At 49.9% G+C, this 14,971-nt stretch overlaps 1 protein-coding gene across 17 annotated transcripts in view; it reads left to right on the top strand.

Moving 5' to 3' along the window:
• ZNF395 (zinc finger protein 395) overlaps window positions 1-14,724 on the top strand; it is a 42,149-nt gene extending 27,425 nt beyond the window's left edge. For all 17 annotated transcript variants that reach the window (XM_077943353.1, XM_077943345.1, XM_028852498.2 and 14 more), the window contains 8 exons: window positions 522-754; window positions 3,580-3,689; window positions 6,946-7,181; window positions 7,680-7,780; window positions 8,550-8,859; window positions 10,195-10,287; window positions 11,126-11,229; window positions 11,524-14,724. In XM_077943353.1, coding sequence (XP_077799479.1) covers window positions 522-754; window positions 3,580-3,689; window positions 6,946-7,181; window positions 7,680-7,780; window positions 8,550-8,859; window positions 10,195-10,287; window positions 11,126-11,229; window positions 11,524-11,635 — 1,299 coding nt within the window. In that variant the 3' untranslated portion in view covers window positions 11,636-14,724. The remainder of the gene's footprint in view (window positions 1-521; window positions 755-3,579; window positions 3,690-6,945; window positions 7,182-7,679; window positions 7,781-8,549; window positions 8,860-10,194; window positions 10,288-11,125; window positions 11,230-11,523) is intronic.
• The last annotated feature ends 247 nt before the right edge of the window (window positions 14,725-14,971 follow it).

Below are 14,971 nucleotides of genomic sequence, written 5' to 3'. Positions count from 1 at the left end.
AGGACTCTACCTCTGTCTCCTTGCCAAGGCTTGTGCGCACCAGGCCTCCCTGCCTGTGAGGGAAGGTGGCCTGCCAACTTCCAGGTCCTCCTGGTGAGAGGTTGACCTGCCTCTGTACTCCTGCCACGTTGTCCCCAGGTGGACTCAGCATCCTCTGAGTGCAAGATAATGAGCAGTTCGGAGTGCCAGTTGGGCACCAGCAGACAGGCAGTGCATCTGGGGCAAGGAAGGTGGGAACATGAGTACAGATTCTAGATTCAGAGAAAGTCGCAGAAATTGACATGTTTGCTGTCTGCCAGTCTAGAGAGCTGATAAGGATCTGCCTTGGGAGGAATCAGGCCTGTGTGGGTACTCAGGTGGGAAGCGAGTACCTGGGAACATCTACTTGAATAAAAGATGAGTGAGGCAGAGAACGTGGTTCGTGGCAGGCAGACCCTGGCTCCTGGGACGTGGGGTGCTTGAGAACTTCAGGGTGAGACCCATCCAGGGCTGACCGCTGGCTGCTGTCCCTCTTCCCGCAGGTTTATGTGTGGTATCGGGGTCAAGAGTGCACAGGACTGGTGGAGCAGCACAGCTGGATGGAGGGTCAGGTGACCGTCTGGCTGCTGGAGCAGAAGCTGCAGGTCTCCTGCAGGGTGGAGGAAGTGTGGCTGGCGGAGCTGCAGGGCCCCTGTCACCAGGCACTACCCCTAGAGCCCGGAGCCCAGGCCCTGGCCTACAGGCCTGTCTCCAGGAACATTGATGTCCCAAAGAGGTTTGTGTGGGAGAAGAAATTGGGTTTTAAGAGTCACATGGGTAGTGTGGTGTGAGGGTGTGGGCTGCCTTTCGGTGTGGAAGAAATGTGGTGTCATTGGCATCTGGGTGCCAAGATATTGGGACACATGGGACACAGAAAAGGGGAATCTTTGGCATCTTTTCTTTTTTCTTTTTCTTTTTTTTTTTGGAGACAGCCTCACTCTGTCACCTAGGCTGGAGTTCAGTGGCATGATCTCGGCTCACTGCAACCTCTATCTCCTGGGTTCAAGCGATTCTCCCACTTCAGCCTCTCGAGTAACTGGGATTATAGGCGTGCACCACCACGCCTGGCTAATTTTTGGTATTTTTTGGTAGAGACAAGGTTTCACCATATTGGTCAGGCTAGTCTCGAACTCCTGACCTCTAGTGATCCACCTGCCTCGGCCTCCCAACGTACTGGGATTACAGGTGTGAGCCACCTTGCCTGGCCCAGAATGGCATCTTTTCTTTTCCATAGCTCTATATGGGCAATGTACCTTTGGCTGGGCAAAGGGCTATTTTTTCCCCTCTCGTGCTTAAACTACATCAGGTCATGGTTTATGATGAGAGACAGGGAAGAACTGGCTTAAATCGGGAGTCAACAAACTTGTTTTGAATGGGCCAGATAGTAAATAATTTAGGCTTCTTGGACTAAACAGCCTCTGTCCCCACTGCTCAGCTCTGCTGTGGTGTCCAAACAGCCAGGGGTGATGCAGAAACAAACGGGTATGGCTGTCCTCCAATAAAACCTCATTCGTGGACCCTCAGATTTCAGTTTTATATACTTTTCTTGTGTCACATGTCCATAAATTGTATCCTTCTTTTGATTTTTAAAACTATTTAGGCCAGGCACAGTGGTTCACACCTGTAACTCCACCATTTTGGTAAGATTGCTTGAGGCTGGGAGTTTGAGACCAGCCTGGGCAAAATAGCAAGACTTTGACTCTACAAAAAAAATAAAAAAATTAGTCAGGCCTGGTGGCTTTTGCCTGTAGTCCCAGCTCCTTAGGGGACTGAGGCAGGAGGATTGCTGGAGCCCAGGTGGTTGAGGCTACAGTGAGCAATGATGGCACCACTGCACTCCAGCCTGGGAGACAGAGCAAGACTCTGCTCTAAAAACAAAAACCAAACCAAACCAAAACAAAAAACAAACAGGCTGGATGTGGTGGCTCACGCCTGTAATCCCAGCCCTTTGGGAGACCAAGGTGGGTGGATCACGTGAGGTCAGGAGTTTGAGACCAGCCTGGCCAACATGATGAAACCTCGTCTCTACTGAAAAGACAAAAATTAGCTGGGCATGGTGGCGCATGCCTGTAATCCCAGCTACTTCAGAGGCTGAGGTATGAGAATTGCTTGAAGCCAACCTGGGTGACAGAGTAAGACTCCATCTCAAAAAAAAGAAAAAAGAAAAGAAAAAAAACCCACAAAACCAAACCATTTAAAAATGTAAAACCATTCTTGGCTTGAAACCCTACAGAAACAAGCAGCAGACTACGTTTGGTCCACAACCCGCAGCATGCTTACCCCTAGCTTAGATATTCAGAACCATTGGTATTGAATGAAGAATGTATTTTGCTTTAGAATTTTGTGATACGACTTTTTTCTAAGAATATATATCCTAATTTCTATGTTATATGCTCTATGTACATTGATCTTTTAAGATTTAAAAAGAAAATCTGCCAACTGAAATTGTCTTATATATAAGATGTGCAAGCAGTCACACCCTACTCACCTCTCTGTGTTTGTCTATGAATGCTACAAAACACAGTAGACCCAGTATTTTAAAACCAGATCAGAGCAGCAATATTTGCGATGGTGTATTCAGTGAAATGCAGGCAAAGAATTTATTTTTCTGTTATATGGAAATGAAAATTCAAAGATCATACAAAAACAGAGATGCTAATTTGTTTAATGTATTGATAGTCTTTAATGTTTGATGTATTAATAGTCTTGGTTTTGCTGCTTCAAACCCAAGTCATATTTTAGTGGACCTGAATTGTAAGGAATAAATTAAGACAGCCCTTTGAAACAGACCACTTAGAAGTTTATTTCAGATTAACTTTTCCTAATACTTTAGCATTAACTTCTAGACAGCTCGAATTTTACTTCCAAATAATGTAGTGATACATGGATTTTTAAAAAATCATGTGTAACATTTTATAGAACTCGGCTGTAGAAAGCATGGACATTTGTGTTGGGAGATTTATTTTAGTGCTTCTGGTTTATTTGCACGTTGGCTTGGGTGGTAGGTTCTGTTGACATTCAGAAGCTGTCAGAATGCCTTACCATTTTTCTTGGGGGAGGGGTGGGAGAAGGTGGTTAGTATATAATTGTTCCCTGTTCATTTTAAATGTGGGACAAGGAAAGGAGGTAATTGTTGTGCTTTTGAATTCCAGTGGGTGTCTTTTGTCCCCGTGTTCATTTCATTTTGAGTCTATCCTCTTTCCCCTAAATACAATTCTCCTTTTTAAGCTGCAGAGTTTGGCAGCAAAGTCACGGGAGAATGGGGCTGTCTCAGGGCATCACAGTGGGATGAGACCCAGTGGCTTACACCGGGGCTGCCTAATATTATAAGCATCACTCAGAATGGGTACTTCCCAGGGAGAAGGGGAGACCTTCATGTTTCACTTAGTTTATATGATCTGAGCACACACTGGCTGATTGGAGTTGGGGGGACTTGGAGGGGTCAGTCCAGAAGTGTAAGACGATCATGTGAAACCAGCCAGAAGCAGTGTCTCGTTTTGCAAGGACCATGGGCCCGCCGTGCCAGGAAGTAACCTTTTCCACTCATGCATGTGAATCCAGGAAGTCGGACGCAGTGGAAATGGATGAGATGATGGCGGCCATGGTGCTGACGTCCCTGTCCTGCAGCCCTGTTGTGCAGAGTCCTCCCGGGACCGAGGCCAACTTCTCTGGTGAGCAAGCGGGGCCCAGCTGAGTTCTGGGCATGACAGAGGCCCACGACAGACATCCTCTGTGTAGAGCAGCTAGTTGCCTATGTCACCGGCCTGGCAACAGAATTTCCAGGGACTCCTCCCAGTGGCACCCCCGACCGGCTGCGTGCCATGGAGTTAGACGCATCCGTTATTTTTCCTCAGTTTCCTCACCTGGGGAGGAGTTTCCTGGTGCGTTGTGAAGATGGTTGAGCATGGGACTGAGCCGCAGTGGCCCGCGGAGTAAATTCTTCCATGGGAGTGGCTGAGCCCAGCACTTTGGTGGGGCCTGAATGAGGCCAATAGAGGAATATTTAGTTCGCAGAGTAGAAATATGCTAAATGGTCTCCTAGTGGCCTGAGAAAATTCATGCCCTCGTTCCACATGCCTAATTCAGCCTCATAAATTAGTGTGAGCCTACGGGACAAGGACCCGGAATAAATGAGCTAAATTCTAAAGTAAGTCTAATTGCTTAATAAAAACCAGAGGTTCGACTTCAAGGCAAATTTATTAAAACAAAATTTATATAGTTGCAACCCCAAAATACTTTATCAATAATATGAGGGAAAAAAGGGTTGCTGGGTATTTGTCAGAGTTTGGCAAGACTGGTAGTGAACCTGAAGTTTTTTGGGAAATTCATGGCAGGGCTGGCCTCCCTTACTCCCAGGGAAGAACTTGTTCATTGGTGGACGCCTAACTGAATTGCAAGCTACTTATAAGCTTACAGGAAAATATGGAGTTAGCTCTGAGTACATAGCAGGAGGAAAGTGGCCTTCATAAGTATCCCTCATAAGGAATCTCCCTAAATAGAAATTAAACATAAGGGAGAGAGAAAACTTACTTTTGTGACTCAAAGTTGGCTGCCAAAGGAAGTCATTTTACTATGAGGACACCTAGCTGTGAAGCCTAGTATTGCATGCCTGCTCTATTAGCACAGCCAAATAGGAAAGAGGAAAGGAGTTAATTTCTAAGTTCTCAGGAGAGTTTAGGAGATCTGGATGGTTGGGTCAACAGTGGAAAGATCAAGAAAGTGTCCTAAAGGGAAAGAAAAGAAAATTATTGACTCCAGTTCCCATCAGGAGGGTATGTATAATACATGCATACACAAGTGCACATCAGCGTAGAAGCATCTCACTGATAGGCCATCATCCTGATAATTTTAAGTCCCTTTGTAAAAAAAAACCAAAAAACACAAATTTATTGTCTATTAAAGATTTTTTTGATGACAGTATATTTTTTATCTTATAGCTGAAGTCAGTGGAAATATAAGGCTTCTTTGGCCTAATTATCTTGAAGTGTTCTGCAAAGTGTGGTCTATGCAATGACCAAAACCTTGACTAAGAGAGTCATGGATACTATTTGCACAAACGCCACCTAGTCCCTTTGGTTTCTGTGTGGTTAAGATGGCATGTGTGTCTGTATGTCTGTGTGTAGAAAACAGGATTATAAATATTTCTTAAAAGTTCACTTGTAAGGTCTCAGTGCCATGCATTTGTAGAGCAGTACTTTATTTTCATGGTATAAAATGAGTATTTATTGCCTGTGTCCTAGAAAAACTTATGATCAAAGATGGAGTCACTTATAACTTATACATTAACTTATAACTTACAGATAACTTTTTGCTTTATGTTTTGCTTCCTTTGTGTGCCAGTCAAAATCTGCCATACAGATTTCCTGCGTTTGAGCCATTGTGAGTGGTTCCTGGAGGGAAGGACTGCCGCATTTGTAGGGTGTGCCTGCCGCTTGACCTGCCCTTTGTCCCCGAGTACTGAGCATCCTAGACGTAGCCATGTAGTGTTCCGCTCTCTGCCCTTCTCTCCCTGATTGTTTTCCTATCAGTGGACATGTGTGGGTCTTTCACCTGTTGGCCTGTTTAATGATTCTTGTGTACTGCCCTGAATATGTACCCTTTTTAAAGCACACATGTAGATGTAGTAATCTCTTGGTTCCCAGGAAGGGACAGTGATAGCTGTGAGACATGACAGCAGTATCTGGGGAGGGAAGAGTTCTTCCTCCATCTCGTTCTTTTTGGGTAGGCTGCTTCTAGGATGTGAGATGTAAGGAGAGTCTGGACTGGAAACAAGGGAAGATGGGAGCCTGTGCCAGGTAGATCCCTGATTAGCATTGAAGGAGTCTGGACTATGAGCAGGAGGAGAGAAAGCAGGATTTTATCCTGGCTGCAAGGAATGTGCTAGTAGACCTTGGAATGCAGAGTTAGGGGGCTCTGTGGAACGCCCCTGTTAGGAGTTGGGGCTTTTGAGGACAGGTAGCTTTTTTCCCTCTCTCTTGGTATTTCCACATACCAGAATTTCAGATTCTCCTATATTATAAATTTACCTGGATTTTTGGCCAAGGAGTGAGAGAGTGTGGGTTGGGCCCGCGCAGCCTGCAGATGTGCTGTTTAAAGACGAAAGATTCCCCATGTCTGCTGATGCTCATCCTCCTGCTCAGAGGCATTCAGGAGCCCGGCAGCTGCTTCAGGGCCATGTCAGGCACAAAAGCCCCCTGCCACCTTGCAATGATCAGAATTGCTCGCAGACCTTGTCTCTCCTCCTCTAGACATGTTACTTCCTGATTAAAGCAGGTTCCACCTGGGCTGAAGCTGGCACTGGGAGATGTTGTGCACCCTCCCGAGAGTTGCAGAGGCTGAGTGGTTTGTTCCACCCCTAGGTTTCTATGGACTGGTCTGGGTTTAGATGATTGAAAAGCATTTTTCAGGAAAGCTGATCAGGAAGACCTTTAAGCTGGCCTCAGCTGTAGGAAAATGCTCTGAGTGGTACCCAACACTGGGTGTGCCTGTTCTCAACCAGGCCTGGAGGCTGCAGAGGCTTTGCCCCTCTCCCTCCCCATCCCCCCTTTATTTAATGTATAAAGTGAGAAACAGGCAGCACTTTGGGAGGCTGAGGCCAGAGGATCGCTTGAGGACAGGAGTTTGAGACTGGCCTGGGCAACATAGCAAGACCCCATATATAAAAAATTTTTTGTTTAAAAAGAGAAATAAATTTCAATTAGGTTCTCTACGTGTGAATCCTATACAAAGTGAACTTGCAGTGTGTATCTGTTGGTCAGTGGTGACCAGGTGGCTATGGTAGGAAATGTCTGTGAGGGCAGAGCAGTTCTACCAAGAGAAATTGCTGCCGTGAATGAACCCCTCTCCGTGTTTACCGAAGCTCAGAAGGGAGAGTTCGCCCAGGGACAAGCCTGTGAGCGTCCTCTCATCTTCTCTTCGTCTGGCCAGCTTCCCGTGCGGCCTGTGACCCGTGGAAGGAGAGCGGTGACGTCTCGGACAGCGGCAGCAGCACTACCAGCGGTCACTGGAGTGGGAGCAGTGGTGTCTCCACCCCCTCGCCCCCCCACCCCCAGGCCAGCCCCAAGTATTTGGGGGATGCTTTTGGTTCTCCCCAAACTGATCATGGCTTTGAGACCGATCCTGACCCTTTCCTGTTGGATGAACCAGCTCCACGAAAAAGAAAGGTATGTGATTATGGTGTGAGTGGGAGCCCAGGCTTGAGTGGATGAGGTCTCTGTGGGGACAGCCAGCCATGGAGGGAGGGGACCCCGCAGGCCTTACATAGTCTTGGGTTCACTCCCATTTCGGTTTGCTATTGCTGCTTCTGTTACCTGGTGATATTCCCAGGATTCTACTCCTCCTGTTTAAAGCCTCTTCCCTTTTAGTCTCCACCCCAATCCCTGTCTTCTTTCCTGTGCTCCTGCAGAGGTCTGCGTGGGAGAGGCCTCCAGTGGGGTCTTAGCCATAGCACCGAGCACCGCTCTTGGCCACTAGGACCATCTCTTAGGTTGGGGCTTTCTAGCCCCTGGCTGTAAGTTTCTCTGGTCCCAGAGAACCCCTTTCCTGGAGGTTTTTGTTGAGTCAGGCCGGGGACAGCAGCCACTTTGAGTCCCCACTGGGTAAGGATGAGCGAGGGATAAGGAGAAAAACATATCCACTCACCCCATCTTCCTTTCCTCTAGAACTCTGTGAAGGTGATGTACAAGTGCCTGTGGCCAAACTGTGGCAAAGTGCTGCGCTCCATTGTGGGCATCAAACGACACATCAAAGCCCTCCACCTGGGGTAGGTGCGAGCCCAGGGCCTCTAGCCTAGGGTCGCATGCCGGTGTCCCTCCACCCTGCCAAGTCCCTGTGACCCGCAGCCCACAGTGCTTTCAGGAACGTGGCTTGCTGGAAACCCCCCCTCCCCCGGCGTCTCTTCCTGGCCGCCTGAGAAAGACATCCTGGTGAACATTGTTGCTGTTGGTGGGAAGGGAGTTCTGTCCATCTTGGGGATGTGTCTTCTTGCCTCACTGCAGGAAGCAAGATGTTTTAGTTCTGGGTAGAAATGGGGTCGTTTGGTTCAGTTGCTGGTGAGACCCCGTTTCCAAGATGTTTAGTGGCCGAGCACTGCACCACCGACTCCTCCTTGGGAGTGGGTCTCTGCTAGCCCCACCCTGGTGCCTGGGTCGTGTTCTGTGCAGAGCGACTTTGCAGGCTGCTAGTGGTAGGAGCTGACTCACCGCCCTGGGGAGAAAGCGTGACTGCAGGCAGGTGGGGCCAGAGAGGGCTCTCGGTCGTGCTCAGCGTGGGATGCTTCCTGTCAGAGGAGAGGCTGGTACATGTTCCGAGAGAGGATGAGCCTTAGGTGCCAGGAAAAGTAATTCCCATCGATGTGCAGCACATAATCCTGGTGACACCCGTCAGGAGCGAGGCTCCTGGGTGTTCTCTTGGGCTCCGTCCCTGACTTGCTGGGTGGCCTCAAGCAATCACTTCCCTCCCCCACCGCGGTCCCCGCTAGGTTTGAAGGGGGCAGCGCACCCCTGATTATGCCGCATCTCCCTCTCACACAGGGACACGGTGGACTCTGATCAGTTCAAGCGGGAGGAGGATTTCTACTACACAGAGATGCAGATGAAGGAGGAATCTGCCACCGCTGCTGCTGCTGCTGTGGGCACCCTGGTCCCTGGGACTCCCACCACCGAGCCAACTCCCACCCCCAGCATGACCGGCATGCCTCTGTCCGCTCTTCCACCACCTCTGCACAAAGCCCAGTCCTCCGGCCCAGAACATCCTGGCCAGGAGTCCTCCCTGCCCTCAGGGGCTCTCAGCAAGTCAGCTCCTGGGTCCTTCTGGCACATTCAGGCTGATCATGCCTACCAGGTATGGGGCGGGGCACGCTGGAGGCTCAGGCTCTTGCTGACTCATCGCGGGCCAGCTTGATCACAGGCTACCGACCACCCTGATGGAAGGCTAAGGCCTTTGGCCAAATTGCTAATCTCTTCTACAAAGAAACGAAACCGAATTCACTGCTCAGTAAATGTGGGAATTCCTGGAGTTATCTACATTGGCAGCTGTCATGAGTGGTTACTAGAAATCTAGCTGAATCCCTAAGTAACTGGGCGATGGATTTGGGCGGGGACATTGTCACACCTCTGCTTCTAAGAGAGGATGGAGTTGTGTCGTTGGGCTTCCTACAGTGATGTCTAGGTCCTAGAATTGTGTTCCATGGAGAAACAGTCCAGCATGCATGTTTCGAATACTTAACTATGGGCCAAGAATTGGGCTAAGTAAGATTTTCTGGTAGAAGAGGACTTAGTCCCTGCCCTTGTGGAGGGCATGGTTCAGATCGAGAGAGAAATGAAGATGTAACTATGGTTAATTATAATAACTAGTGAAAATACTGATTACTAGAGGCATGAGAAGATGTTGCAGGTACCAGAGGGACCAACCTATTATGCCCGTGTGGATGAGAAACTTACCACAGAGGGTGACATTTAGGACAGTCTTCCCAGCATGTAGTAGGTACTCAGGGAACACGCAGCTTGCTGTGTGCTGATATTTCTTAAAATTCTTTTGTGCCGATTTTACCAGTCCCTGGGCCAATTTGCAAATTAGTTATTAAAAGGTATCGCTTTCAGTGAGAAAGCCTTTACAAAACGAGCCAGCCCTCCTCTTTGTTAGAATGAGTGGCCGCTTAGTGATTTCGTGCTTGACCCGCTTGCAGCGCTGGCTGACCTACGGGGCCCGGACATGTGACTGGTGTTTTCACAAATAGCCCTGAACCTGGATACCCGTGAGCACACTGCCACTCTCAAGCAGGTGCTGGGGGATCCCATATCTTATCCCAGCCATGCCCCCAAGACGCAGAAGGCTTGGGGCCTCTTTTGGCACCTGCTGTGGCATGTTCTTGGTAGGTGATCCAGTTGAGAAGTTAAATCTTCTGCAGTGATTAAGTCATGAGGCTGGCATGTAGACCAGCTCTGAGGGAAGGGTTCCAAGATGAGATCGGAGCCTCGCAATAAGGAGACTACTTCAAAGCACTGGATGATACTCCAGTGTTGTCCTCGGGAAAGCCGAGCGTGTCCCAGCTCTTGCTGGTCATTGCACTCATGCAGAGATGCACCTTCTGCTGCCGTCATGAGGCTGTGGGGATTGTGGGTAGACTCTGAACACGTCCTGAGCTAGAATCCAGGCTGACACCCTCATCTTCCGCAGGCTCTGCCGTCCTTCCAGATCCCTGTCTCACCACACATCTACACCAGTGTCAGCTGGGCTGCCGCCCCCTCCACTGCCTGCTCCCTCTCTCCGGTGAGTGTGCTGGTAGCACGGCCGGGGCCTGTTATGGCCGAGGGCTCTCCCACACATCCCAGGGCTGGAGGCCATCCCTTGGGCACAGGGCACCTGGCCACAGGTCGATGTGGCCATCTTGCCTCCATCCCCTAAACGTGTTGAAGGTCTCCTTGTGCCGCCCCTCCCTGGCACTCCCCATCTGGCCACAGCCCCTCGCGGAGGTGGAAGGGGGCGCTTGTAGAGGATGTCCAGAGCAAGCAGGTTTCTTGCCAAGAAAATCGCCAGGCGAGGCTGGGGTCAGTGCTCCATCAGCCCCTAGTGCCCGTGGGTGTTTTTAGGATTTTAATGCTGAGAGGAGAGGAAGGGGGAGACTGTGGAGGCTGTGTGGGCTGGGTCAGAAGTCTCAAGGCCACTGGGGACAAGGGCCATAGGTGGACCCCAAACTCAAGTCAGCGGGAAGTCATTTGGAACTCTACCTAGCAGGCGCTGGTCTTGAGTTATCTCCTGCAGGGCGGTGTCACATTGTAAATCAGATTGCCAGTGATGCCACTGAGGCAGCGCGAGGCTTCCAGGCATGGCGGCTCTGTCCAAGTCCCCTGCAGGGAGAATCTCAGAGGGGGCCAGGTCCAGTGGCCCCCTGTCCTTGTCCTCGGCTGGGTCCTGAGTATGGCATGAAGGCCTGCTCCTTCCTCACTCTCCTGCCAAGAGTTCCCCTTGGCTAGCGTGTTCTCCCTGAGAAGGCGCAAGGCCGCCTGCACCAGAAGGAGCTGGGGATGGGTGGCTGCCTGTCTTTTAGGATGGCTCCCTCACCTTTACTGACTGTCCCTCTGCTCATGGCCCCTCTCCCCACGCCCAGGTCCGGAGCCGGTCGCTAAGCTTCAGCGAGCCCCAGCAGCCAGCACCTGTGATGAAATCTCACCTGATCGTCACTTCTCCACCCCGGGCCCAGAGTGGTGCCAGGTGAGATGTCCGCTGTCATCCCCTGCCTTCTGGTTTCTGTGCCCTGTCTCCAGTGGTGTGGACGCCGACCCCGCCCAGATGAAGTCACCAGGGTTAGTCCCCTGAGAGGAGCTCAGATGGTGGACACACCAGATGGGATGACTGTTTGGTCCTCAGAGCCTATGGCCCCTGGTCCTGCTGGCTTTTGCTGGGAGCTGCCCCTTCGGCCTCTGCTTGTTCTCCTAGTCCCACTTGGCTGCTCTCCCGGGCCCACCACCTGTGTGGGACTCGATTTGCATTCCTCTCTTTCTGCAGGAAAGCCCGAGGGGAGGCTAAGAAGTGCCGTAAGGTGTATGGCATCGAGCACCGGGACCAGTGGTGCACAGCCTGCCGGTGGAAGAAGGCCTGCCAGCGCTTCCTGGACTGAGCCTTGCTGCAGGTTCTACTCTGCTCCTGGCCCTGCCAGCAGCCGCTGAAAAGAGGCCGACGTGTCACCAGTCCTCAGCAGAAACCGAAAGAGAAAGAGCGGAAACATGGAGTTCGGGCTCTGTTGGCTAAGGTGTAACACTTAAAGCAGTTTTCTCCCATTGTGGGAACATTTTATTTTTTAAAAAAAGAAACAAAATATTTTTCCCCCTAAAATAGGAGAGAGCCAGAACTGACCAAGGGTATTCAGCAGTGAACCAGTGACCAAAGAATTAATTACCTTCCGTTTCCCACATCCCCGCTCTTTAGGGGATTAGCTTGTGTGTATCAAAAGAAGGAACAGCTCGTTCTGCTTCCTGCTGAGTCGGTGACTTCTTTGCTTTCTCAACTCTTCCAGAAAGGACTGTAAGCAAGATGAATTTACTTTTCTTAAAAAAAAAAAAAAAAAAAAAAAAAAAAAAGAGTTTCTGGCTGATGGGTGACTCAGAGCGCAGCACTGCCCGGCTGGGGGAAGAGGGGTTTGCCCTTCTCGGAGGTTACCTCCTGTTCCCTGTCTGAGCACCCGGCATGGAAGTCAAAGGAAAGCCCTTTCTTGGTGACAACAACGTAAATCTGGGTTCCCTCAGACATTGGGTTGCACCCCAACGAATATTAAATGGCTTCTTAAAGCCCAGAGAAAGAGGTTTTTTAAAAGACTTGCCAAAAAGCTGAGCCAAAAGGCTGATCAGAATTCACTTTTTGGAATGTGGCAGTTAAACACTACCTTGACCATTCTCTTTCCTGGAGGAACTCCTGGAGGGTTTGAGCATCTGGAAGCTCGGCTCTGACCTGAGAAAGCGCCCTCCTGACGCCTCCTCCTGCCGGTTGTGGAACGGACGCCTCAGAAATGTTTTGTTTTCTTTTATGATGTATTCAGAAGCCTTTGCTGATTGAAGTTTCCTTTTATTTGGGTGGCCGGGAGAGACCCAGGGAGGTTCCTTTCTGTCTCCTGGCCCCACCAGGGATTTCCCCATTTCTGTTTGCTGCCTGAAAGCAGGATGAGGAAGGCCAAGGAGAGTCCTTGCACCCGTGAGCATCAGGATGAGGAAATGACAGAAGGAAGACGTGGGTTTGGGTTAGTGGCTGCTGGCGTTTCGGCCCTTGGTGTTTCTGGAGCCTCTGCGGATCTAGGAGAGCCTGGGCTGCGTGCAGGTCGATAAGCAGAGCTGTTCTTGTGGAGAAGGAGGGAGGTCTAGGGAGTTTAGCGCCATGCCAACCAGCCGTGCGCGATGACAGAGTGAGCCACGCCCGGACGGCAGCGCATGTTTCTGTTTCGGCGTCTCGCTTTCCTCCCAGCATGACTTACGTGGGGATTCCTCAGGGCCTGCTGGAATGTGACCGCCCGCTGCCCAGCTGCCTTGGGTACAAGTCCTGGCTCTATGTCCCAGCCGTCAGGGGCTCAGGGAATCCTACCCAGCCACCTGTCCTGGGATGGAGTGTCAGCACCCACCCCTTGGTCATCATCGAGGCCGTCCTCCCAGTCCTGGGTGAAGGTACCTGGGCAACCAGGGCTCCCTTGGCCCCTTCACGCAGGAAATAGACATGTGCTTTTTAATGCAGGACACTTTGAGTGTTATAAAATCTGTAGATCTGGCAGTAGGGGCATGATTTTGGGAAGGGTATAGTGCCCTAGGTTGGTGACAGAAGGGACAGACACTTATGCACAGGTGTCTTTGGTGATGGGGTATATTTTTATAACTGCGTAAAAAAATGTATATGGAATTCTGTCTCTTGGTAAAGCTCAAAGCCAGGCTAGCCTGAGTTGGCACAGGGCTCTCCTTCCTGTCCCTTCGACCTCCTTGAGAATTAAAAGCTGGCAGCTGCCGATGGTGTTTCCTGACCCCCTCGCTTCCCATGACGATCCCCAGCTTCAGATCCTCATGGGGAGGGGAGGGCGTGTTCTTACACGTGGGCACAGGAGGGCCTTCCCTTCCCCTCTCTGTCAGAGTTTTCACTGCCGTCTCTTCTTGAGAAAGCTGTTTGAATTCCCTCCGCCCCCAGTTTGGACCGTGTAGATATAACTGGATATACGGATTTTTCTCTTTGTGTGGCAGGCTTCTTATGCCATTGGTATACAGGGCAGGAAAGCAAGGAGGAATAAAGGGAGGAGCAGTTTGGAAACCACGGTGGTTTTGCTTTGTTCTTGTTATTTGGTTTTGGTGCCGCCTTCCCTGCCTGTGCTCGTGCCCCCTCTCCTCCTCGGCGCCGGCCCTTTCACCCACGCTGCCATCCTGTGGCTGTCGTGTTGGTTCTTCATACGTGCTCTGTTCTCGCGGTTGCTCCATTCATGTCTTCTTGGAGGGTGAGGGTGGCTTGGGAACTGACCCAGTGATCACACCTACTTTCTGCATCTTTCTATCTCCCTCCTTCCCAGCCCACCCGGGCTGCAGACTCTGATGGAAGGAAGGTGCCGCAGGTGGGCTTTTAGAAACTAACGGACTGATTTCCAAAGCAGTTATCTTGGGAAACTGTTTATTCCAGCGATGCGACTTTTTTCAGAATATTTCTTGGAATCACCTTCAGAGTCTGGGGCTGTGTGTTAAGCAACCTTAAGGATGCTCGACACTCATTTAGTGCCCAGGGAGTCCAGCGAATGGCATCTGTGGCCAAGCGAGGTCTCAGGTACAAAGCAAAAGGACCATTTAAAGTAAAATAGCTTGGATTCAATCGTGTGACTTTTAAATTGGCTCAGAAAGCAATTGTGTGATTTCAGAGAGTGTTTTGAGCCGCGGCCACGTTGTTGTGAGTCTATAGCTTGACTCCTTGGAGAACAATATTCATTTGGATGTGGAAACTCTGATTTGCTGGGAGAAATCTGTCCTGTTACTTTCTGGTCATCCCAGGTTCTGACTTTTACCAGGGGCAAAAAAAAAAAAAAAAAAAGGAGATAAATCCCATCTGTGAATTTGTCTTATTGGCGCCTTTTCCCTCAGCTGTCTTCCAAGTATTATTTTTACTGTTAAAAAATTTTTTAAAAAATGTGAAATGTAATGTTTTTACAGCAACAATATGAAATATATTTTATAAGGAATAAAATGGTACCTTGTCTGATTTAATGTGTGCCTGTCCATTGCCCCTTCTCCTGCAACAAATAAGATTATCACTGTCCTTGTCCTTGGTGTTACACAAATGGTAGCATATCACACTGTAGCAAAGCATGACGTTGATTCGCTTATACTAACAGTCGGTAACACTTCCCAGTGACTAGGCCAAGTGTGTACATGGGTTCCCTATTATAAATAACGCTATGAGAGAGTGCTGTTACTGTTCCCATTTTGCAGATGAGAAGAGTGAGGCA

Source organism: Macaca mulatta, chromosome 8 (assembly GCF_049350105.2).
Source record: "Macaca mulatta isolate MMU2019108-1 chromosome 8, T2T-MMU8v2.0, whole genome shotgun sequence".
NCBI classification, from domain to species: Eukaryota; Metazoa; Chordata; class Mammalia; order Primates; family Cercopithecidae; genus Macaca; species Macaca mulatta.
This window is presented reverse-complemented; position numbering and strand designations above follow the sequence as displayed.